The following is a 27154-nucleotide window of genomic DNA, read 5'->3' as shown; positions in this document are numbered from 1 at the left end:
ATAGATCAAAGTACTGAGAATATTGATGATTCATAACTTGGAAGTAATACCAATATACAAAAGATCAGATGGAAGAACCAACATGTCATAACCCAATTAACTAAATTAAATATGTCACTAGTGAATTTATATTAACATTTGAAACAATATTTCAGAACTTACTGTGATTTTTCAATTTAAAAACAAATTCTAGGATTACCATCAGTGATACATATCTTGGTGAGATGAAAATTATCAAGGCTAATCATTTACGTTTAGTTGCCTCATGACATGAAAGGCCATTGGTTCTATCATTTATTGCTAATTTTAGCAGGTCCATAAAGCTTGTTTCTATAATTAGTAACACAAACTATATATGTTAAAAGAGACCATACCTGCCAAACATCCAGGAATGATGTTGTTGTCTTTTTTTAAGGCTAAAAAATGTATGTTCTGTGGTACTAAAGGTGATCAGTGCATGTTAGTAAAATTCAGAATAATCTATCTACTCATATATGCCCAGGGGTTGCAGTAAGAAATAAAGTGGCAAGAGTTGGACAGGAGGACGGGGGAGGGGGTGGGGGATGTGAGAGGAAGTAGGAGGGAGGCAGCACAGGGCAAGGCAAAACATCTCTTGAGTGGTCAAAAGGAAACCATCTTCAAGATTGAGACTGACCTGTATCAACTGGAAGATGTTAGTCTTAATTTTTTGTTGTTCTAGGGTTTAACGCCATTTTTCAGCACAAGATAGGCCATATATGGCGGCCAGTATAATTGGTGGAGGAAGAACCCTGGAAAACCCAGGAAAGAACCACCGACCCACAAGAAGCTACTGGCAGGCTTTCCCACGTACCCACGCTAGCCGAGCCTTGGACTCGAACATACGCAGACAGAGGTGAGATGGCAGTGATCCGGAACGGTGAGCGCTTTAGACCACTCGGCCGCTCGGGGCCCCCTGTTAGTCTTAATGAGATGAAACTGCCAATGAAATTATAAAGTTTTTTAAACTAATATTTTGGAAATTACAATATTACAGGTGGTGACTGCTGTACAAATTTGCAGCAAAAAATCACTAATACCGTACGCCTATAACAAAATGACTACAAATTCACATTTTAATAATGAAGCTAAAATATATTTTGTTGGAAGGGTTTAAAACACTGGTAAACTTATAACTATCATATTTCTCACACTCACATAATCACAACATACACATATTAAATAACAGTATATACAAAGTAATTTTAAAAAAATAAAAACATTAAACAGTGTAATACAGCTATAACATGTAGTTGCCAGCTCTCAACAGTTTATTGGAGGTTTTGAAGGTCATGCAAGTACCATTAGAGACCTGAGTGGTACTACTGTTCAAACTTTCCAGAAGTTTCCAGAAATTACAGTAAGTTCCAAAGCCCAAGAAGGTCAATGACTTCGTCCTACATATATGAAATCAACATTATCCTTGTTTTGTGGGTTTTTTTTAAACGTTCACATGGGTGCAACCACCAACACTCTTTCCCCAAGCAATACTCAAACTGATACATGATGATGAAAATCAAACATGACCCTGAAGACCTAATAAAGCTCTGTTCTATTTGTCCCAGGATAGGTGTGATTGTATAGTTTTAATTTAAACAAGTTCATTTTATCCAAAATTACACAGTAATGGACTACATTAATCCAAATTAGTCATGGACATCAGTCAATGACAAGAAGTCTGTAAAGAAGAGATGAGTACAGGAGATGTGTACAACAAGTAATCACTGGCAAAGGCTACTGTCATATATTAGACTTGCTTAAAAAATGTCCTTCATCAGGAGGCGCAACCCTATAAAACTGTGGATCCTGACCTCACTCACACACCCAGGAGACTGGGATGAATTCTACAGAGAGCTCTGGAAGGCAAGATAATAATGTTTCAGGAAGTATTTAGACTACTGACCTTAGTGATATACTGTACTTGTCAATGCCACCAAAGTCTCCCCCAAAGTGAAACTGGAATCCATTGCCACTGCCAAAGAATTGCTCAAAGGCACCAAATGGATTGTAATTCTCGTGAAATCCCCCATGTGGCTGACTGGGTTGTCTTCCTGTGGCTGAGGTATAGCCAAAGTCATCATACTCTCGCCTCTTATCAGGACGTCCTAAAGTCTGCAAGATGTAAATGATTAAAAAAATGACTGAGCAAGTCCATTTTTGTCCAAGAATAATTAACTCTTATTGTTGTGATTGTATGGATTTGATTCATCAAGCAAACATTCATTTTCAGGATCTGAGGAGATAACTTAAGGAACATCTTAAAGCATTGGTATGACTGTACAGATTTGATTCATGCCCTATGTTCACCATCAGGATCTGAGGGGACAACTTAAAGAATTGGCTTGACTGTATGGATCTGATTCATCTAGCAATGATCACTATCAGGATCTGTGGGGACAACTTAAAGAATTGGTATGACTGTATGGATCTGATTCATCTAGCAATGATCACTATCAGGATCTGTGGGAACAACTTAAAGAATTGGTATGACTGTACAAATTTGATTCATCTGCTATGTGCACCATCAGGATCTGTGGGGACAACTTAAAGAATTGGCTTGACTGTATGGATCTGATTCATCTAGCAACGATCACTATCAGGATCTGTGGGGACAACTTAAAGAATTGGCTTGACTGTATGGATCTGATTCATCTAGCAATGATCACTATCAGGATCTGTGGGGACAACTTAAAGAATTGGTATGACTGTATGGATCTGATTCATCTAGCAATGATCACTATCAGGATCTGTGGGAACAACTTAAAGAATTGGTATGTCTGTACGGATTTGATTTATCTGCTATGTGCACCATCAGGATCTGTGGGGACAACTTAAAGAATTGGCATGACTGTATGATACTGTTTAGTCTAACAGTGATCACTATCAGAACCCAAAGGAACAACATAAAGGACAAATTAAAGAATTGGGAACTTCCTATAAGTGTTACAACTCTATGGTCTTAAGTGACAGACAAGAGTACAAACCAACAAGTTTTGTAAAATTCAATAAATAATTTATTTTTCTGGAATAAAAAGTGAAAATTGAATAAAAATAACCTATATTATTGTGAGTTAAATCATAGGAGTCCTACAAATTTTAACACAAGCCCAAATGTATAGAGTTCTGAATGAATTAAAAGTGTTCCAAATAAATTCCAATATTGAATGTGCTGATGTGCCTGTAATCTGAACTAAGCTAATGGCTTGGAATGTAGCACAACTGATGTAACACAATAATATAATCCAAAAGGTCCTTGAATTAATTCACTATAATTCCAAAATAATGATTTAGTCCAAGAAGTATTAATGAGCTTCGATGAAAAAGATTTTCACTTAAATTATATCTCAGCAAAATGTAAGAAAAGTTCTTCAGCATCAGATGATTTTTTGAAATCTGTGGTTGGTATAAGTGGACCTATGTTCCCATTAGCACTAGCCAAAACAGCCATTACCTACTAATATTTCCCAAATGCTAGCAAAGTGTCTGAAATAAACTATTTGACTACAGGTTTTTGCTATTTCCTTCTTCATCAATTGTGAAAAGATATTAGAAATTTATTGTGTTGTGATTACCATGATTATCAGAATTTGGCCCACAAAGATCAGCCAATAACATGCACTATCACCTCATTAATATATATGTAGATCACTCATTACTGACCACATCCAAGATCTTGATGATATAAGCATATACTGATCAACATGTGATTGGAAACAGTGCCTCCTGAGTTCCAATCAGATGTGAGATCACCTCATTAGAATACCTGTACCTTGCCCATTATAAAACTATTCTGAGATGTTACTGACACTGGCCTATATTATAAGTTTGATCAAAATCAAATCAGGAATATGGCATCCAGCGCGGTAGCCAGTCAGATACAAGATTAGCTCATTAATATGCAAGGATACTGCTCATTACTGACCTTGTCCAAGATTTTTATTTATTTATAGATAAGCCAATATTCCAATTCTAAATAAAACAGAATCATAATTATGGACTCTGGCATGGTAAAAAGCAATAATGGCCAATCACTGATTAATGGATGACTGAGAACACAAAATGGATTCTGGGTCCTGTGGTCAGGTGAGCTAAACCTGAATGCAAAAACAGTTACCATGCTTGTTTTTTTTCCTCATGCACAGAGCAGATTTGATACTGATATATACACTTATAACATAAGTGTCAGATATGTATCTCGTGTTTATCTAGATTTTGACCCCCTGTATTAGATTGGTTGATGGTCCATACATAACCAAATAAATTTATTTTAAAGGTAAATAGCAAGTCTGGTGGCTTAATGTAATAAATTTATTTTAAAGGTAAATGCCAAGTCTGGTGCCTCAATGTAATAAATGACATGTACATGCATCATACACCGATTTAGCCTTCCACCAAAAGCTAAATATTTAGGTGTGAACACATAAATGACATTATACTATATGAAAGTCCTTGCACGGTGATGTAAGCTGTGGCTTGGGATATCTATTGTTGTCAGAGGAGGTAAGTTGTGACTATTGTTTGTGTAAACATAAAAAGAACATTACATTATGTAGATACAGCATTTTGGCCAGGGATGTCAATTGTTTTTGAGCATCATTTCTAAGCTGTATTTTTCCAGAGACTAAAGTGACCTCTGACCTGAGATGGTTTTGATTCTCTGGGGTTAAATAGAAAGTTCACAGCAAAGCAACCCCTTTAAAGGACCCTTGGAAGAGTTGTGACTCATTTCTATCAAGGGTGTTAGTTTGGAATGCAAGACAGGCAGTGGTGCAATGTATATTCAATAGGCAATTTGCACATCATTAAGTTAAATTTGGAAAGACTAGTGGATTTAATGTTTGAGTACATAAATTACAAGCACTGAATCAATTACTTAATAATACATTTTTGAATTATTGGAAAAAAATTGTAGGGTCTTTGAGGACGTTAAAATGAAATATTACAGTAAAACCTGTTATAAGCGACCTCTGCTATGAACGACCACCTGTCATTTCTGACTACAATAACAATGGAAGGATCGATTTTATTATATAAACTCTGTCGTGCGTGACCATCTGCTGACCACGACCAGTGACTGTGATGTCTTAGCAAAATATACATTCTGACACTGCTATGAACGACCTCATCACAAAAGCTGGGATAAACTCAACCGGCCTTTTTTTAATCCCTGTAACAATGACCATTTATACCATTCTAAAAAAGAAATTGGCTGGTTATCTTAAATTTTGTAGGTATGCTTATAGTGTTTTATAGTTTCTATTGTAAACCAAACTAAAGTAATTGTAGATTATTCTGCACTTAGCCTGACTCCTGGCCTTCGCGTAGCTAGTGCCCATACGTTTGAGTATGACCCAGTATCCTTATGAACGACCAAATCAAGAGAACATAGACACCACCGACATATATGTAATCATTTGTAACAACAACTGCTTGGTTAATAATGAGTGTTCTGATATATAAAAAAATATGAAAAGAACAAAAACAAAAAAGGATTCTGGCCACCATTGATAGATGATATAGTCCATAAACCAGGCTAATGTACATGTCATGAATTGCCAGTGTAGTGCCGAAATTGACGTAGTGGTCATGGATATTGTTTTTAGAGTTAATCCTTATTGCCTGGGGGTGAATAAGGTCTTTGTCTATCAAACCAGCAAAAGAGAATCGTTTGCAGGATTCAGTTGATAGTGTGAACGACTTATGATGTTTGTGTCTTTTCCCCCAATGTTACAATGATTACATCCCAATCACCAAGCTGTCATCTGTTCAAGTTGGAGCGATGGGGTTACACACTTTTTTTTAATATAGAATTAATCCATGTATGTCTTCTTTGAATGAAGCCGTCGACTTTTGTCTCTGAGTAAATGATTCTGTTTCTGGATGAGTTAACTGTTTTTTTCATATTTAATTATTGTTAGATATGCAATTTACACATATAGATTTTTCATTTTTTCCAAAAGCCCATCAAAACCGTTTCAACAGTTGACATTAAAACTAAACACTAGATGAACCTCCAACAAAAACAAATTTTTACACTGGAGAAAATAGTTTTGTAATTGAAAGAAGTGAAAAAGTCCAGACCTCTTGCAAAATAGCGGTTTAAACGAATGTAATACAAATTTAGGGTATTAAAAAGGAAAAGGAGTAAATCAGAAATGATTTCATATACTAATACATGTATGCTAATGTACATGTAATCTTCAAATGCAAATGTGATTTCGTGTTTAATGATAGAAGTATATCTTTATTGCTATATAATTTTGTTTTCAGATGAAAGCATATCTTTTAGCAAGAACTAGTAATAAAGATTAGATAATATATACAATGATTGTGGTTATTTTTCTTTAAACTGTACTGGAAACTGGTCTTTTTGTAAAAACCTGTTATTAGAGACAACCTGTCTTGAGAGACCATTTTTTGTTGGCAGAAGGGGCAATCTATCATGACAGGTTTTAATGTATATACATATAATATTTTTTCTACGACAAGATCGGGGCACATACCTAATGAATTTGATGAAAAATAGGATGACCTAGAGTTATCATTTGACATAAGATAACAATACATAAATTTAAAACACAAAATCAAGGGGATGGACTTATTATCAAATCATCATAGAAATACTGGGTTATTATGAGTTCATGGCCATTCACTTACCTCATAAGCTTCATTTATCTTGGTAAATTTATCTGCAGCATCAGGGTCATCATTTTTGTCAGGATGCCTGAAGGAAAATATCAAAAGCATTATTTCCAAAACATGTAGCACAAAAATTCTGTCTGTATAAAGGTAATGATGGCAATAATTAGACAATAGATGGACAATAACCTCTTAATAATATACATTTTTCTCATTCTTGACCCGATTTAGCATTCCACATGCTGCAAGTGACATACCATATGCAATGTAATACATAAACTGTTTATTAAGTTTCTCTGATACATTTGTAAGGTTCAACCTTGTTATAAGAAGCTCATACCAACAAAGTCATATTGTAAAAGTGTCCGGATTAAATATATGCATGTGGTAGAAGAGTTAGCTCCCTTACCATATGTTGGTCACTGTCTGTTGAGGAGGTTTAGTCTATATTTCCTCCTATGTCAAAAGGAACAAAAGCATATTTAACATCTGCTTTTAAGACTGATTTAATCAACAAAGTTAAGAGGTAATGAGACACTTTGCACGCTGGGGTTGAAATTCCAAAATAACAATGTTCAAGGCAGGTCTAAGTAACCACTTAATCCTTCCAATTCAGTCAGTTGGGATCAAGACAAAATGTTCTCATCATTGGATATTTTTTAACCTTGACCAAAATATGAAGAGTGCGATTATTAAGGTACTATGTCAGATTCAGTAAATGCACCAATAAAATTTGTCATGTTCAACATCATATATGAGAGTATGCAGGGGCCATGCTACCAGGTGAGGTGGGTGACTATATCGCCCAAAAAATGTAAACTTCACCTTCTTCTCTTAGGAAAGTGAAAACAACTTCGCACTGCCATTTTTCGGGATGTTTGTTGACCGACCATACTTTTTAAGATGCCCCCTTGCCTTAGCCAGGTTAATTCTAACATCGAGTTATAGCATAATGATTTCATCAAGCCAGCAGTAGCTAGCCTAGATTTGATATCAATTATGCATACATTCTCTTGCACATTCACAGGCATGTGTTTTGATAGTTGATTGACCATTAACCCTTTTCCGAGTAAGGCAGCAACTATCATGACTGATTTCCACACGTTACCCCTTGATGATAAAAACATACAAACTTGTGTTTTGAAATTTTAACAATAGTATGTAAATAGCAATTTTTGTTTTAAGATAAGAATCGGTAATCTGGATATTTTAACTGCCACTTGTATACTATTTCATCATAAGATTACTTTAAAACAGTAAATGTACCAGTGTTACTAACAGTAAAATAATGGCAGACATGGCTATGTCTGGGATGTACAAGTTTATTAGATTGTTTTCATAAACCACTGGGCAAATATATTCAGAAAAAATATACAATGCATAGAAAGCAAATTCTAGGTATTATGTTATTGAAGATTTAGCTTTAAAATCATTTACATAGGGTTAGACAGTGCTATGTAGTGTTATTCACGAAAAGCATTTTATGGTCAAAGTTGTTTTCTAACTTGACTCACATTTGTGAAAATGCAGAAAAAAAAGCAGTGAAGCAGATACTATTCAACCAATGTGTAAAATCACTACAAGTATGTAGACAAATAAATAAACCATAAGTTTGCAATCCTACCAATGGACTGCTGTAATGAAGCTATATAAAGTGAGTGATTACATTACGAAAACCCCTCCTTTTAAAAAGGAAGAAACAAGGGTTTAGTTCATTTACAGATAATAAAGAAGCATTTTATGCATTTTAGAGTATTATGTATGAATAGTTATGGTAAGGTTTTATCCACAACAAAAGAAATTAGGACGAACAGTATGATTTGAAGTCATGTGTGCATTTGACCTCATGTACATAGTACAGGGGTTGTTTCAAACATGTTTAGAAATCTTGGATAGTGCTATTATTGTGAACTTGTAGAAGGGTTTAAAAAAAATTGATTTAGGGTAGTTGATTAAACATTTTTACTAACTTGCAATTACAATAATGTAATCTGGTTACTCAGCTAAAATTTGTTACAATGTACCTTCTATTATTCTCGTTAAGAGTCATATGGCCAAAATATTGAGAAATTTACTAGTCCTGCCAAATCTTTACTAGTCCTGTTCACAAAGCAATGTCACACAGCTTTCATGTATGTTTACCGATTCAATTTTAAAGTTTGAACAACCCGCAACAAAACTGGATGTTTTCTGTGTTTGTTTTTGCGAATTGCATATACCAGTTACACCACATAACATTCCTTTCCTCATCATAATTCAGCCATTCCCTGTCTTTTGTCCATTTCTTCTGAAATTTTCCATTACGCTTTTCCCTATCATAAGAATTATTCCTCATCATTCTCATTCAACTTCTGCTTTTTTTTCTGGTGGCTGAACACCTTCTATCGATGCCACATTTTGCCTGTCTTATAAGGAGGGAATTGTGCCTTGTTTTGAAATACGAGATGTTATAGTATAGCTGACGTGAATTATTTAAAGCAAGAAAAGGAATGGCATAGTGTCCTTTATATAAGAAAGTCAGAGCGAGAAACACATTTCAAAACACGTGCCTTTGCCCCCTCTCACAACCAATTGGCCTCTCCCTAACAAAGACTAACTTCAGTGGATGTTCTTCTGCATGATCAAAGCAGTGGCTATTGTAAACACTGTTATAAAATATTAGCATCAGAAGATAGTGTTAGTTTCAGCTTGGAAAAGGTGTGTTCCCATCAAACGAAGCCATCTGACACTCAGCGCGTTGTATTTAACAGCTCCAATTATGGTATCAGAAGTCATAAGTTTGGTAATTGTTCCTAATTAATCAAACCTCAATGTATTGTTGAAATTAATAATAAGGTGGAAAATTTTCAAATCTGTAATTCCACAACAAATGTATGGCATTCTGCTTGGATATCTCCACTTGTATTCAATTATTTGTTCATTCTTGTAAGGGAAAAATATAAAAACTATTCTTATCATCATAGAAAAAGTAGTATGGAAAGGATGTGTCAATAATGTAATCATAATAACTTGATCTAATTCTTATAATTATTTCGATGGAAATGTAAAATATGTAGTTCCCTGTTTGTGTCTTTTGTAGTGTTTAGGTAGCGAAAAAAAACCAAAAAAACCTTAAACAAAAAAAACATGTTCTTTTCTGTGGTATACATCTTTGTAGTTTGTTACTGTGGTTAAGTGAATAAAGTGTGATAAAACATTATGTTTTCATTTAATTCGTTATCAGATTAATTAGGATCAATTACCAAACTTCCCTCCACTGCCGCAATTGGCCACACCGCATGTTACAATGAAATAGATAAATAAAATGCGTATTTGATAATAAAATGAAAGAAACTAACCTTGTACTGTTATAATTTATTCACTTTTTTTGGTCGACATTAGCATTTTATTAAAAGAAAAATACATCCATGAACTCCGTATATGTAGTGCATGCATCCATAGTTTAATTGCTTTTTGTCAGATAACACAACACATTGGTCGTTGACATGAATATTGAGAAACAAATCATGTTTGGCTGTCCTCAAAGGTTTGAATGTCATGAGAATGATAACTGGATCCTGCAAAATCACACACGAGAAAGAGAGAGAGAGAGAGAGAGAGAGAGAGAGAGAGAGAAGAGAGTGAGAATTATCAACCCCATTGCTCGAAAGCACCTGCCATTCATTTTGATACCACGGGTTAAAAAAAGTATTATTAATGCCATGTATACTATTTACACCGAAGAACTCAAAACCTGTTTGTGTCAATTATGACTACAGATGGCATATAAATAAAAGCCAAGGTGTTGAATAAACAAACCTTTCAACAGCCATAAATTCATTGTTTGGATATCAAATACAAAGGTTAATTTATTACAAAGCAAGCTGACCCCAGAAGCAGACTTTGGATTCCTTTTAGCGTGGAGATTTGATTTTAACTTCACATACGTATAAAAAATTGGCTGACATGGAGAAGCCAACTTTGATTTCTTTCTACCTGTCTTCACTCAGATTTTGAAAATAAATAGAAACAATGGAACACTTTGAAACGATAACTTCTCATACATTTACACAAAAAGTGATTCATTGTAGTCATTGTTATCGCGTACATAGCATATATAAAGGGGAATAAAAACAAAACAAAATAACCTACATTATAGATCTCTGCTATTATGGACAAGTTTGTAGTGCGATACTCAAGTAGTGAAGAGGACTTGCCTCGTGCATGGAAAGAAAATGCGTTGCCTAAGGCTGCACCTGGATTGATGCATGACAACTATGTTGTATCACGAGCCTATCCATTACCTTGACACAACATGTATTTCATTTTGACAGTGTCCTAAAGTCTCAATGACACCATGAGCATATTTGTTTACACTGAATACAACTGATTCATCCTGACAGAAAAATGTGTTTTTAAAATCCTATCAAGACCTGTTGTAAATTAAAAGAAAGATACATAGTGTGCCATAAATTATTTGTTTCACTCTCTTTTTCCAATCAGTAAGTTCTGCTAATATTACAGATTACTCTGACAGGGCAAGTCATCCTCCCCCATAATAAGCATCGAATCAGCCACTCCACACTTGATAGCATTGTTACTCATAACTGGCTTGCTGCATTATAAAGTATCAAGCGGTGTTGTTCTCACTCATGTTTCAGAGATGGCTCTTTGTTATTATAATTTGTGAATATTTACAAGAACAAGTCTTTCTTTATATTTTATAGATAAATCAGCATCTTTTTTCTTATTTATATGAAAGTTCCAGTAACTTTTATCTCAGGCAAATAATTTTACAATAACCATTTTCACAGATCCTGAAACGGAATCATTATATTTAATATATTTTGACCCACTTGTCTTAGTTTGTTGACAGTAAAGTTCAAAATAAATCCTTTCTCATATAACTTTGTGTATTAAGTTCCTGCTTATTTGCACTTTTTGCTAAATGAGTAATCAAAAATTAAAGACAATTCAAAAGTCCCAAAATCATGAGACTGATTTTCTAAATATCCACATGGTGAATTTTTTTGTTTTATATGTTTGTAAACTAAAATAACATTCTGTACTTACAAAAAAAACATCTTTCTCAAACCTGATTCCTTTAACTTTTGTGAAGAGATCTCTCCCAAAACCAAATTCATACTTGATACAAGAAAAGCTTTAAGAGTACTAAATTACGTTTCTTTATCCTATTTTTCCTATTAATCTACATTTATATGTGTTACTGAGGTTGTTCTGTGATTCGTACGAGTCACAAGTAGAACAATGTAACACACAGATTCATTTGAAGAGCATTAAAACATGTATCGAAATGGACAAAACTTTCTGACCAGGGTTATCAGTATAAGTGGACAATGGTATGTATCACGGACATCTGATATGCATACTAATATAAGCGACCTCTGCTATGAACGAACACCTGTCATATAAAATATTTCAAATTAAAAGTAAAAATACTAATGGTGTATATTTCTGAATAGCTGCAAAAAGTGAATCAAACATCTGGACTTCAGTTACAACAAAATGGTTTTTAATCTTCTCGGTTGCAAAGACAAGTTTAAAGTTACTATTTTAAATATTATACATTCTTAACTGTTTTATACTGACTTCTCCCTAATTCCGTCACCTTTTCATTCGTTTGGTTTGAGGTCATTTTGCCCAAATATCAAGAAACTGCTCTGTAAAACAATATACTTACCAGTCTTTAGCCAGTTTCTTATATGCCTGTTTAATCTCTCTTTGACTTGCTGTGCGTTTTACACCAAGAACATCATACAGACTTTCTGTTTCAGCTTCACAGATCGATAGCAACAGAAATACAATTTGACAGCTTAAAAGAACCCGGCAAACGACCATCGTAATTAATGAAACAGTATCAAAATATTTTTTACAAGAAATATAATAACGAACTTAATGAAAAATAAATTAAAGCTGAAGACGCAACATCTCCTAAAAACTCGTCTGATTGATATACTTCTTTTTCCTGTCTAATTTATCCTTGGTAAAGCTGTGGAACTGCAGTATCGTTTTCTAGAATAATAATGCAAAGCTATCCTTTGTAAGATATCAACGTAGTTGATACAGGATTGGACAAAATACTGTGCCAATTTGTTTGAATATTTCTTTCTGATAAATTATATTTTTCAAATGTATCTTGAAATCCAGTGAAATTATTTTTGCATATATTACTTGATAACATCTATATGGTGCAAATTTGTTTTATACGAATCGCTCACTTCTTTATAATTTTACAAAGACATTTCTGAGAAGAGAAACAAACTCGTGGGTAAGATCTAATGGACTAGGCCTAAACATAATTTATGTTCGAATCATGTATATATTGACATTAAATGAAGGAATGAGATGATTATTTAATAACCAAAACTATACTTGGACATAAGCTGACGTAAATAAAATGAATATGTCGCTGTATTAAAGAAATCAAAGGGTCGAGACTGTACAAAATCAATCCAGGTCCAAATGAGAGTACAGGCTGATTCTGACTAAAAGCCAGGTTGAATCGAGCTAAATTAGTGGTTGGATATTGTGAAATAAATTTAAGTTTGGTCTTAGATTTAAATGTAGCGTCTGCAGTTGTTTCAAATATTCTTCTCAGTATTCCCTTGTACGTTGGTCAGTTCAAAACTGCGTTTAAGGAAACGAAACCATTAGTTCCGTACACAAAATCAGATGAAATAAAATAGAACATTTTATCTTGCATTGCCAATTTAAAATTAAAATACTTTAAGAGAAGCTCAAAAATTTAAATAATTCACTATTTCATTGAGAAATAATACAGTTCCCAACAAATACAACAAATTGTGAATACAGGACAAATGCAATAAAAAGATGACATATTTTTACTTATCATTGTTTAAAGGATTGTATATTTTGTTTTCTCTAAAAAAAATTAATGTATAATTTGATTTTATGTGCAAAGAAAATCATTCATGAAAAAGCTCATACATTAAATGTTTGTTATCTTTATTTATCCTTGTCTGTGTCAATTAAGATGTTTGTTAGATTTATTTATCTAGTCTGTGTCAATAAGGATGTTGTTAGATTTATGTAAAAAAATTTATTATACTGTTTCATGGACCAGTATTAAAAAAATAATGACATTAACAAAATTGTTATCCTTAAAAAAGTAAAGGTAGGCTTCAGTGGCATGAGGGGCTTATTGCTCACAGGTGCCAGGCAAAGAGGGTGCCATGAAGAGCATTTTTTGGCAGTTTAAATTTGTAATGTTTTTCCACTTTGCCTTGCAATAGTGGGGTAAAATCTTCACAAAATTTATATTTATATGTGGGAGGAGGGAGCTTGTCAACTGACATAACAACTTTTCTCTGTGGCAAATTAGGGCGCCATGGCAACTGACATATAAACTTTTCTCTGTGGCAAAGAAGGGCACCATGTCTCAAACCCCAACACAGGTCTTTAATGGGGTCCTTTTAAATCATTGCAGTGTCATATGTAATGAAAATAGAATAAGTTGGTTTACTCATCTGTGATCTTATCACAAGCTAAAAATTAAATGTTAGCACTAAAGTGTGTTTTCATATGCGTTTTAAGTTCATGATTAAGTTTATATTCATGAATGTTTGATAGCATTGTAATTTGGCCATAATGGTCTTATTGATGAAAAGTTTCAAAACATTTTTAAAAGATATTAATTCAAGGGATGACCTTATGTTTTCTTTATTGTAAACTTTGACAAACATTTTGGGGATTTGAAAAAGGTAATTTGATGTCTCATATCTGTTTTGTTCTGGTTTCAGCTAGGAATTTACAAAAAAATAAATTATGAACTGTAAATCAACCATTCACATTGATGATTTAATTAAATAAAGCAGCAGATGTCTATATGCTGCTAATCTTGTGGACCTCGGTAATTATAATAAAGGAAATGATAACATATTGAAAAAGGTGGTGTTATCTCTGCTGGAAATGAAATATGTTTTACTAATCTTTGTTTAATGAACTGTATATCAATTGTTTCCTCATAATTCAGTTTTTAATTTTATGCAAATTAGTAACACAGAATTGATTGATGGTGCTGTATCTAAATATTGTCTCAATCTGTATACAACTTTGCTTTCTCGGAATGCCCTTAATTTAATATAAAACTTTGCTTTCTCAGTATGTCCTTAATTTAATATAAAACTTTGCTTTCTTAGTATGCCCTTAATTTAATATAAAACTTTGCTTTCTCAGTATGCCCTTAATTTAATATAAAACTTTGCTTTCTCAGTCTGCCCTTAATTTAATATAAAACTTTGCTTTCTCAGTATGCCCTTAATTTAATATAAAACTTTGCTTTCTCAGTATGCCCTTAATTTAATATAAAACTTTGCTTTCTCAGTATGCCCTTAATTTAATATAAAACTTTGCTTTCTCAGTATGCCCTTAATTTAAGTGCAGACAATAATAATGATACTATCTGACCATCAGTATGCAGAACCTGTTGGATTAATGTCATTATAATTAAACATACATGCATGATCACCACCTCTTTAATACTTTGTTTGACAGTTGCTTGCTTAATTTACATGGACTTGAAGACAGTAATAGTAAAGTCATTTGACAGTCAGTTTGCAATACATTTGATCAGTGCTGTTATATTTAAAGCACTTTATTGTCATTTTCCACTTTACTGGATCTACCATTCTGGAAAACAAATTATAATGCTGTCTTTAAATATCTTTGTAAACTCTGGTTTTATGGAAATTATTATATATTATACTAAGAACTTGATGCATGTGTGATTTGGATTTGAAACATAGCTTTAAAAAATTTTCAGTCACATCACTACAATGTCTGCAGTGTGCATTTTATAGTGATGCCCAGCACTGGGGCATCATGTTGCAGACATGTAGCATGATGTTCCACCAGTCCTAACACTAATCTCGTAATGCTGAGCACCAAGCTAGGCAGCTGTTTGTACCATTTTTGTAAGCCTTTGGTATGACTCGGCCAGGGATCAAACCCATGACCTCCTGCATCCGAGGCGAATGCTCTAACCACTTGGCCACTGGAGCAGTAAGAACTTGATGTAAGTTAATTCATAATATGTCATAGTAGCACGACTATAATTTAAAAAAAACAAAATAGAAAAGAGTGAGAAGCAAAAAGCTTTGTAAAATTAAACAAATAATTTATTTCCCTTGAAAATGCAAATGTGAAAATATTTTTACAAAAGTAGAACTTATGGTATTGCAAATTATATCGTAAATAATCCTAGAACTACTAACGGAATTCCTAAATATTAAAGTTCCGAATAAGCTTTAGTGGTATTCCAAAGTAAATCCAAAGCAGAAAGTGTTGATGGCCTGTGTCCTGATGATGTGCCAACAGACTTTTTGTTGAATCACATTAATACACTCCAGGAATATTCCTTATTTGAATTTCATTATAAATCCAGATCCCTATTTCTATGAATGTTATTTTTGAATAGTCTTTGATTCCAGAGAAGAATAATTTTGAATTAAATAAATAAATTCCAGCTCAAATGAAATACTAGTCACAACAATAATACAGCTGATTATGCTCAGACCTTAAAGCATGAATAAGAAGTTTCTAGGCAAACAAGGTTATATAGTCCTCTACTTGACATTAGGTTACAATTAGCAGTTTCTAGGTAAACAAGGTTATATAGTCCTCTACTTGACATTAGGTTACAATTAGCAGTTTCTTAAGACAACAAAAATACATTTTTCCATAGCATATAATGAAATAGAAAAAGAAAAAAAACTAACTTACAAACAATGCAACTTAAATATTTAGAACATTCTAAATGTATTAATATAGTATCTATTCTGAAAATAAGATTTAATATTGCTTTAAATGAAATATTTGCTCATTAATATTTGCTACATTTTCAAAGGTTTGATTGAAAATGAAATAAGTTGGTTTAATGGTTCAAGATTTTAAAGGATAAAGATTCGGCAGTACGAGTAAAGTACGTTTTAATATTATGGTATTCATTATTAACTATTTACGCTATTTTTTAAAATATATAATTTGAAGAAATTGGTTTGTCTGAATTAAAGCAGTAAAAGATGTGGGTCAGTTTATATATATTACTGTTTGATAATGTTGAAAGTCATCCAGATTGGCTTTATTAATGAAACATTAGTTCAAGAAATAATTTTATGTTTTAATTATTATAATATTGAAATGATAATGTTTATAAAAGGAAATCTAAAGATGAACTATGTGACTTGAATTAAAGACACAAAAATCAGCATATTACTTTCTCTTACTGTGTTTTCCAAAAAGAGTAATAACTACTAAAATAAATCGGAGGTGTGTTCCATTGCTGTTATTATTTCACATGGTCTGAAACAGCAAGCATTCCAAATTTAGTGTTTTCACATCAGGAGAAACATGCTTTTCCTGACCTGGGGCAAGCAGGCAAGATTCTGTTTAGCATTTGCTGCATCCTTACATTGAAATGCATTAATTTAGGTTTCCCAGTTTTCACACATAGTTTCAAAATGGATTAAACATTTATGTAATATTAAGATAGTTTATAATATTACTTTCTGTTACCTACCAGTATGGTATTTACTTTCCTTCTGGGACTAGAATTATACAAGGTTATACCTCACTTTCTCGTTGTCATGCTACCATGGTTTCCAAGTGCTTGACGTAATGCCATTACAGTACTTGATTTGTATACCACTGTGTTTTTAAAACAAAGTTACACAGCTTGTACAAGTATCTTGACATTTGTGAAAAAAATGGAGATGTACTAGTGTAGTTTATTTTGACTTTGCCTTCTAGTTATAACGAACATTTCTGATGAAAGTGAAACCTTTCAGTTCCTTTAGAATTTGCTCTTCAATCAGCATAATTATCTACTTTTGTGTAAACGACTTATCTCTTTTTGTGCAGGTGAGGTATATGAATGAAACCTTTGCCAGTTTATTCTCAAGCATAAAAAAATGTAATGTTACTTGTGTTTGAGTTCTTTTTCACTTTATTCATTTATTTCATATCTTAGAAAGAATAACTAAGTTTTCGGGAAAATCTTGATACCGTTTGATTTTAATATTGATTTCTTTTTAAATACTACATGTTTGAAAAATACACATCATGCCCATTATTTCATTTGCAGAATTTGTAGATTCCAATTAGATGGTCAACAGGCTTGCTTGAATTATAAAGTTTATAACAAATCAAAATTTTGACTGAATTTTATATAATTTTAAATAAATCCTGGTTTATTCTATCTACTTGACATGTATTTTATTTTTTCATTAGTTTTTGAAGTAGCAGAATTGCTCATCAGCTGTTTCTTATTATTAGAAGTTATTTAAAAATCCCAATATATCCACTGCCTGCCAGAAGTTATTTAAAAATCCCAATATATCCACTGCCTGCCAGAAGTTATTTAAAAATCCCAATATATCCACTACCTGCCAGAAGTTATTTAAAAATCCCAGTATATCCACTGCCTGACAGAAGTTATTTAAAAATCCCAATATATCCACTGCCTGCCAGAAGTTATTTAAAAATCCCAATATATCCACTACCTGCCAGAAGTTATTTAAAAATCCCAATATATCCACTGCCTGCCAGAAGTTATTTAAAAATCCCAATATATCCACTGCCTGCCATAAGTTATTTAAAAATCCCAATATATCCACTGCCTGCCAGAAGTTATTTAAAAATCCCAATATATCCACTGCCTGCCAGAAGTTATTTAAAAATCACAATATATCCACTGCCTGCCATAAGTTATTTAAAAATCCCAATATATCCACTACCTGCCATAAGTTATTTAAAAATCCCAATATATCCACTACCTGCCAGAAGTTATTTAAAAATCCCAATATATCCACTACCTGCCATAAGTTATTTAAAAATCCCAATATATCCACTGCCTGCCAGAAGTTATTTAAAAATCCCAGTATATCCACTACCTGCCAGAAGTTATTTAAAAATCCCAGTATATCCACTACCTGCCAGAAGTTATTTAAAAATCCCAATATATCCACTGCCTGCCATAAGTTATTTAAAAATCCCAGTATATCCACTACCTGCCAGAAGTTATTTAAAAATCCCAATATATCCACTGCCTGCCAGAAGTTATTTAAAAATCCCAGTATATCCACTGCCTGCCATAAGTTATTTAAAAATCCCAATATATCCACTACCTGCCAGAAGTTATTTAAAAATCACAATATATCCACTGCCTGACAGAAGTTATTTAAAAATCCCACTATATCTACTGCCTGCGAGAAAGCAATACAAGAAAGAAAAAAAAACGCCAAGATATGAATCTACCATCAAATGGAAGTATAAAATATAAGCCACAACTGCTGATCTTTTTTACAGAGAATGAAATCAAGGAAAAAGAAACATCTTCAAAATATGGCTTTGCATTATCAGTCACATGTGCAAATTCATATGATATAAACCTGTTTGTTGACTTATATTTGAATGGATACAGTGACTTATTTCAATGGATACATCGACTTGTTTGAATGGATATATCAACTTGTTTAGATGGATACATGGATTGATTTGAATGGATACATTGACTTTTTTGAATGGATACATTGACTTATTTGAATGAATGGGTACGTTGACTTGTTTGAATGGATACATTGACTTGTTTGAATGGGTACATTGATTTGTCTGAATGGATACATTGAATGACTTGAATGGGTACAATGACTTATTTGAATGGATACATTTCTGTTTTCCTCTAAGTCCCTTTGGATCAATTTAGATCCATCTGCATATGCTACTGAATGCTGCAACACATTGTCAGCAAAACAGTGAAGCACTTGGATGACCACCTCATCATCACCGATTGTATGACATCTGAGTGAGAAGATGTTTCAAGACTTAATTCTACAATTTGAGCTCCGAACGTCTTTTTCTCTAGAGAATGGTCTACAGAACGATGTAACGATCCTGGACATCTCCAAGCCCTTTGATCATGTTCTACACAAGAACCTACATGTGATGATCCTGGATATCTCCAAGCCCTTTGATCATGTTCTGCACAAGAACCTACATGTGATGATCCTGGACATTTCCAAGCCCTTTGATCATGTTCTACACAAGAACCTACATGTGATGATCCTGGACATCTCCAAGCCCTTTGTTCAAGTTCTAGACAATGACCTACATGGGATGATCCTGGACATCTACAAGCCCTGTGATCATGTTCTAGACAAGGCCCTACATATCATGATCTTGGATATCTCCAAGCCCTTTGATCATGTTCTAGACAAGGCCCTACATGTGCTGATCCTGGATATCTCCAAGCCCTTTAATCATGTTCTAGACAAGGCCCTACATGGGATGATCTTGGACATCTCCAAGCCCTGTGATCATGTTCTACACAAGAACCTACATGTGCTGATCCTGCATATCTCCAAGCCCTTTCGTCATGTTCTAGACAATGACCTACATGGGATGATCCTGGATATCTCCAAGCCCCTTGAACATATTCTAGACAAGGGCTTACATGAGAGGATCCTGGATATCTCCTAGCCCTTTGATCATGTTCTAGACAATGACCTACATGTGATGATCCTGGAGATCTCAAAGCCCTTTGTTCAAGTTCTAGATAATGACCTACATGTGATGATCCTGGACATCTCCAAGCCCTTTGATCATGTTCTAGACAAGGCCCTACATGTGCTGATCCTGGATGTCTCCAAGCTTTTTGATCATGTTCTAGACAAGGACCAACATGTGATGATCCTGGATGTCTCCAAGCTCTTTGATCATGTTCTAGACAAGGACCTACATGGGATTATCCTGGATATACATGTATCCTTGCCCTTTGATCATGTTCTAGACAAGACCCTACATATCATGATCCTGGATATCTCCTAGCCCTGTGATCATGTTCTAGACATGGGCTTACATGTGATGATCCTGGATATCTCCTAGCTCTTTCGTCATGTTTCTAGACAAGGACCTATATGTGACGATCCTGGATATCTCCAAGACCCTTGAACATATTCTAGACAAGGGCTTACATGTGATGATCCTGGATATCTCCTAGCCCTTTGAACGTATTCTAGACAAGGGCCTACATGTGATGATCCTGGATATCCCCAAGCTCTTCGATCATGTCCCACAATAAAGACTGCTCTAGACTACTGTGATGGACAACCAAGTCTTTGATCATCATTTCTGCACAGTACTTGTGTTCACTGCCACGTACTGTCCAGTAAGGATGTTTCATGTCAAACGGTCATGGTGACAGTGACAGATCTATGTTTTCTGCACATAAAAAAAAAACATTTATCTACTTAGAGGACTATTAAATATAGGATTAATGTATACGTGTAGTGTGCAGTTGCTGTTACTTGTGTTTCATTCTATTATCATTTTCATTCCTAGTTTGGTTCAGTGGACTCAGCTGCAATACAAATTTGTCTACCTGGACAAGTGCTACATTTCAAACCCAAAAACCAATCAGGCCCTGTCAGGCTGTGTTGTATTCCCATACCATTACAAAGAGGTAAATTTTTCAGTATCTTCAACATAGCTTAGTACTTCAGAGGTCTCTACAAGAGCCACACTAGACTTTAACATAGCTTAGTACTTCAGAGGGCTTTACAAAATCCATGCTACACTTTAACATAGCTTAGTATTTCATAGTGTTTTTTTTAGATCCATGTGAGATTTTAAAATGGCTTAGTATTTCAGAGGTGTTTTGTGAGATCCATGTGAGATTTTAACATAGCTTAGTATTTCATAGTGCTTTATGAGATCCATGTGATATTTTAACATAGCTTAGTATTTCATAGTGCGTTATGAGATCCATGTGATATTTTAACATAGCTTAGTATTTCATAGTGCTTTATGAGATCCATGTGATATTTTAACATAGCTTGGTATTTGAAAGTGCATTATGAGATCCATGTGATATTTTAACATAGCTTAGGATTTCATAGTGCTTTATGAGATCCATGTGATATTTTAACATAGCTTGGTATTTGATAGTGCATTATGAAAAAATCCGTGTGAGATTTTAACATAGCTTAGTATTTCATAGTGCTTTATGAGATCCATGTGAGATTTTAACATAGCTTAGTATTTCATAGTGCTTTATGAGATCCATGTGAGATTTTAACATAGGATTTCATAGTGCATTATGAAAAAATCCGTGTGAGATTTTAACATAGCTTAGTATTTCATAGTGCTTTATGAGATCCATGTGAGATTTTAACATAGCTTAGTATTTCATAGTGCTTTATGAGATCCATGTGAGATTTTAACATAACTTAGTATTTCATAGTGCATTATGAGATCCATGTGTGCTTTATGAGATCCATGTGAGATTACAGCAAATCTTAGTATTTCATAGTGCTTTATGAGTTGTAATTGACTTTCTGGGTCTTGAAAATGTCTGGAAAAATTGAAAAAATTTACAACAAAAGTCATCAGGAAGTTGTAATTTATTGTTATTACGGAAAGGTATATCCTTTTATGCATTCAAGAGAAGATTAAGTATACTGATTCAGAGCTCTATTGGAGTTACTGTCAAATGCAATCTTTCAAGGCACATGTAGCTGATAAATGTGTGTGAGAAGTCTACACCATCATCTGAACTGGTCTTTGATGTTGTAGGGTTTAACGCCATTTTTCATCTCACGATAGGCTATACATGTCGGCCAGTATTAATTGTGGAGGAAGAACCCGGGAAAACCCCGGAAAGAACCACCGACCCACGAGAAGCTACTGGCAAGCTTTCTCACATACCCACATTGGCTGAGAACTGGTCTTTGTGCTGACATGCTGAATATCAATCTGCTTTTTTGATTTCATTGATTATTTTATTAAGTTTTGTATTGTGCTATTGGGTATATTCATTTTGATTTCATTGGATTTGATTTGATTTGCCATTCTTGGACAGTTGTTTTGTATGTCTGTGTGGATATAATATTATTTAAAGAATGCTGGGGCATTATGGTTATAACCCTTTATGGGAAGAACTGGTGACTCTAAAGCCTGGATAGGACCTTCCCAACTTAATATCAAAAGCTTCTTGTTTGACTATGCTGGAAAGAATTTAATATTTCCAGTATGGGGCTTTCAGCTCTTAAAAGCCATAGGAAAAATCTTTTATCCAGTTTTTGGCCGGATCCCTGCCTACCCTACTCAAACACTCAACATTCAACAATGGATATAACAAAATGGACAGTCCCTTAGTGGCTATCATCAAAACATAGATTTTAAAAAAATAATCAAAATGATATTGAGTGTCAACAAACATCACTGTTTTGGATTTGATTATCAGGTATGATGCAGAGTTATCAACTGGATGATCAGAGTATGGAATTATTAATAGATATGATCATTGTATAGAATTATCAGTAGATATGATCAGAGTATGGAATTATCAATAGATATGATCAGAGTATGGAATTATTAATAGATATGATCAGTGCATGCAATTATCAATAGATATGATCAGAGTATGGAATTATTAATAGATATGATCATTGTATGGAATTATCAGTAGATATGATCATTGTATGGGATTATCAATAGATATGATCAGTTTATGGAATTATCATTAGATGTGGTAAGTGTATGGAATTTTCAGTAGATATGATTATTTTATGTAATTATCATTCGATCTGATCAGTTTATGGAATTATCATTAGATATGATCAGTTTATGGAATAATAAGTAGATACTGCTGGATCCTGTTTGAATAGACATGTTTGGTGTATGGAATTGCCAGTAGATATATATGATCAGTGTTTGAATGGTCAAAATGTATTATCAGTGTAAACATGGAATTGTCAATACATTCTTTATGGAATTGTCAACAGTTCTGATGAATGTATTTTTCATCAGCATGTATGATGGTACATGTACATTAGGTTCAAAACATAATACATATATCGTGTGACACATACAGTGACACTAACTGTTAGGTCCAAAACATAATACAGATATTCCATCAACATATATAAAGATGTATTATCTTGTAGCACTCAATTCTAAACCTGGTTCCTGTCCAACAGTATGTATGGAAGCAGTCAAAATGGTGACTGATTGCGATTTTAAAAACTGTATGATTTATAAGTTGCTGTTTTAAGTCTCCATTTGGGCTGGCTAAGATCCATTTGAGTCTGAATTAAACTTGTTTGTGATTCGGAGTTGATCGTATTTGTTTAGATCAAACCATTTTAATCAGTGATAACAGAGATTCCAATAGGGTTGCATAACTACCAGTACTTAGTACCAGCAAAGTCATGAAAAGTCTGTATAAGGCCAAATTTTACTGGTACAAATGCTGATCTGCCATTATCATCTGTGTATGGTTTATCACTTGCATAATGATGTATAAAGATTAGAAAATTGTCTTGTAAATGATATTTTATTGAAAGTAAATGAAATTAATACATTTCTGACCTCAACAGGAGCAGCTTTGATAATAGACATCACAAATCAATACCATGCCAGTAGTGTAATTCTCTACTCTGAGTTTCCTCTTAACCTGCCCACGTCATTTTTGATATTTTGACATTTGTTGACAAACATTGGAATTCAATGCCATGGCAATATGGCAGATTAGGGTGGATGCTTATAGCAGGCCTAGCAAACTTAAACAACCTTATGCCAATCCATACCTGCATGACATCGATAGAAAAATTATGTTTTCTAAAAAATTGCAATTCTAATATCTGTTATGCCTGTAATTAGTGGTAGATGAGATGAAACTACGGTATTGATGAAAATATAACCTGGTACTATCTGTTTGCATTGCTAGTCACATGACTGAATAAATCACTCAACCTACAGTAATACATGTCTATGATATTAGAGATCCATGAGCAACAAAAAGCCATTTCCACAGCCTGACATCTGTATTGTTTTGAACATAACAGTCAGTGTCATATAATATCTGTACATGTATTATGTTTTGAGCATAACAGTCAGTGTCATTGTATGTGTCATACGATATATATGTATTATGTTTTGAACCTAATGTACCATCATACATGCTGATGAAAAATACATTCATCAGAACTGTTGACAATTCCATAAAGAATGTACTGACAATTCCATGTTTACACTGATAATATATTTTGACCATTCAAACACTGATCATATATATCTACTGGCAATTCCATACACCAAACATGTCTATTCAAACATGATCAAACAGTATCTTCTTATTATTCCATAAACTGATCAGATCTAATGATAATTCCATAAAATGATCATATCGAATGATAATTACATAGAATGATCATAACATCTTTAAAAACTATTAAATGAAAGTCACATAATGTTTGCAAAATAAACTAAAGCATACTAATTCTCAACATATTTATGTCAAGAACAATGACCAAAACCTGTCACTCTCACAACAGCCTGTCAATAAAACCTGTCATTCTCACAACAGCCTGTCAATAAAATATGTCACTGTCACAAACAGCCTGACAAAAACACAGATTCCTCAAGCAGCGAGCACATGTCAATGCAGTAGTCACATGACACAAACTAAAAGCTCGCTGACAAGTGATCTAGGCTTAATGAATTTGGCTTTTTCCAGGTTTTGGATAGCCGATTAGCTCAGTTTCCAGAGCCCAACATAAACATTAAAATATTTAAACTTGAATGGGAAGTGTTAGAGGAAACTCCGACTAGATAATCCCATTCCACTGTCAGTCACCAACTAAATCCACACAAAATAAACAGCAATATCCAAACCAGGCGGATCCATCAGCAGATAAATGTGGTTATTAATTTGCTTTGAACAAAAAGAAATAAAAGCTTGTATTAACATCTACAAAGCAGAAATGTAGGTGCTTTTATTTTCATTGCTTCGAGGAACAGCAGTTAGTCACAAACAACAGCACCAGAAGGAGTGAGCTTATCTCTTCATTGACTTTAGGCATTGATTTGAGTTTTGACTGCAACTACACATGAGGAAACTGGTTTCTAGTCTGGTTCCCTTTCTTGTTTAGCTGCAGCAGCAATCCAATACTATGTTTCATTAATTTGGTAACTGGAAACTGTAGCCCTAACTATATGTTGTCTGTTTTAACAGACTAGGGAGACAGAATTATACCATATGTATGGACCATTATGCCATCTGAATTCATCAAAGGGATAAGCACACTCTTCTTCTGGTGCTTTGTTGTGCTGTCATTCACTGATCAAACTTGGCAAGGATATGGAATTACAATTGCATCAAAAGATTAATTGGCTTCTGACAGACTTTGATACAAGACAGTTAACCTTCAACACTTAAAACAACATTTTACAGTGTGTTGGTACAATAATACTGATAGTCTCATTTTTTCCAGTACAGGGACAAATTTTAGCAGTACAAACGGGCATATACCAGTGCAGATACTTTAAACCATATATATGTTCATTTGAGTTACTTTTTGTCCTTCCTTCAGATTCAGTGATATAAAAAAAAGTATGGCAGACTGGGGTGCAGAAGTTGATGCACAAGAAAATTCTCTTTCTTCAAAGGTATGAGCATTTCTTTGAATTATTTAGAAAGATATAATTAAAAAATTGTTTACTTTTTATGCCTAATGTGTTCATTTGTCCCAAGTCAATACAGCATCAATCCCATTTGAGGGACCATTGTATTTAAATGCTTTATTTGTTCTAGGTCAATAGAGCATCAATCCCATTTGAGGGACCATTGTCTTTAAATGCTTTATTTGTTCTAGGTCAATAGAGCATCAATCCCATTTGAGGGACCATTGTCTTTAAATGCTTTATTTGTTCTAGGTCAGTGTTTCATTTCAGCATTTTTTTAAATTACATATATGCTGAAGTGCTGAGTGAGGGACTTTTTCAGGTTTGTCAGTACATTGAGGAAAAGTGTAGCATCATTCAAAATTTCCAATATATTCAAGGATGGTCTAAGCAGACAGGACTAGTCACCTATGTAGGTTTAATACTTCTTGCTGTGTACAACCACAACACAGCAACAGTGATGAGAAAATAGTGATAGACCATAGATTGAACAAGTCTTGCTTAAACTTTGTCATGTACAATGGTAAAGCTTGCTTTACCAAAATGTTTCTGAACCAAAATGTGTTTTTTTTTTCTCATTTAGGTCTAATTTCTGCTCATCTGATCATAAATGAAAATATTTTTTTGTTAAATTTTCAAAATGAAAATTCACTAATTCTGCTTTTTGTAACAATAAGAAAGAAATGTTAGTTTATTAATACACTCAAGGTTCTTTTACTGCCTTCTTTATAACATTGTTGTCAGGAGCCAAGAATCTACCCCCTCAACCACCTACCCCTTCTAGTCAGATATGGTTGTACACATTAAAAAATATAATGAATACATTAAATCTATATTGATTGATATGCATAAAGATTTCAGAAACTTGCAAAAACATATAGTATGTTCCTCTGTCATTATGGAAGCCATATTGTAGGTGTAAATACATGAAAACACCTTGTAAAGGTTCCTGATTCTATATCCTTTTGATAAATTCAGGTTTATCATTTTCATTCTCTGATGTTGTGGTTTCTTTTGG

The 27154-nt window shown here is 33.7% G+C and overlaps 2 protein-coding genes across 3 annotated transcripts in view; one reads left to right on the top strand and one right to left on the bottom strand.

Moving 5' to 3' along the window:
• The window catches only part of LOC149782293 (dnaJ homolog subfamily C member 16-like), a 60521-nt gene extending 47867 nt beyond the window's left edge, over nt 1-12654 (bottom strand). Inside the window, exons 1-3 of the mRNA XM_089933678.1 lie at nt 12338-12654; nt 6676-6742; nt 1922-2130 (exon numbers count right to left, since the gene is read on the bottom strand). Coding sequence (XP_089789804.1) covers nt 1922-2130; nt 6676-6742; nt 12338-12495 — 434 coding nt within the window. The 5' untranslated portion in view covers nt 12496-12654. The remainder of the gene's footprint in view (nt 1-1921; nt 2131-6675; nt 6743-12337) is intronic.
• Nucleotides 12655-12890: 236 nt separating this feature from the next.
• Nucleotides 12891-27154, top strand: part of LOC149782292 (ATP-dependent RNA helicase DDX19A-like) — a 54409-nt gene continuing 40145 nt past the window's right edge. The window contains exons 1-3 of one of the 2 annotated variants that reach the window (XM_089933676.1): nt 12891-12925; nt 21013-21133; nt 26046-26121. In XM_089933676.1, coding sequence (XP_089789802.1) covers nt 26068-26121 — 54 coding nt within the window. In that variant the 5' untranslated portion in view covers nt 12891-12925; nt 21013-21133; nt 26046-26067. Of the gene's footprint in view, nt 12926-15545; nt 15692-21012; nt 21134-26045; nt 26122-27154 lie in introns of those variants that run through there. The other variant, XM_089933677.1, reaches the window with a different exon arrangement.

Source organism: Sinohyriopsis cumingii, chromosome 15 (assembly GCF_028554795.1).
Source record: "Sinohyriopsis cumingii isolate HCF-2022 chromosome 15, ASM2855479v2, whole genome shotgun sequence".
NCBI classification, from domain to species: Eukaryota; Metazoa; Mollusca; class Bivalvia; order Unionida; family Unionidae; genus Sinohyriopsis; species Sinohyriopsis cumingii.
This window is presented reverse-complemented; position numbering and strand designations above follow the sequence as displayed.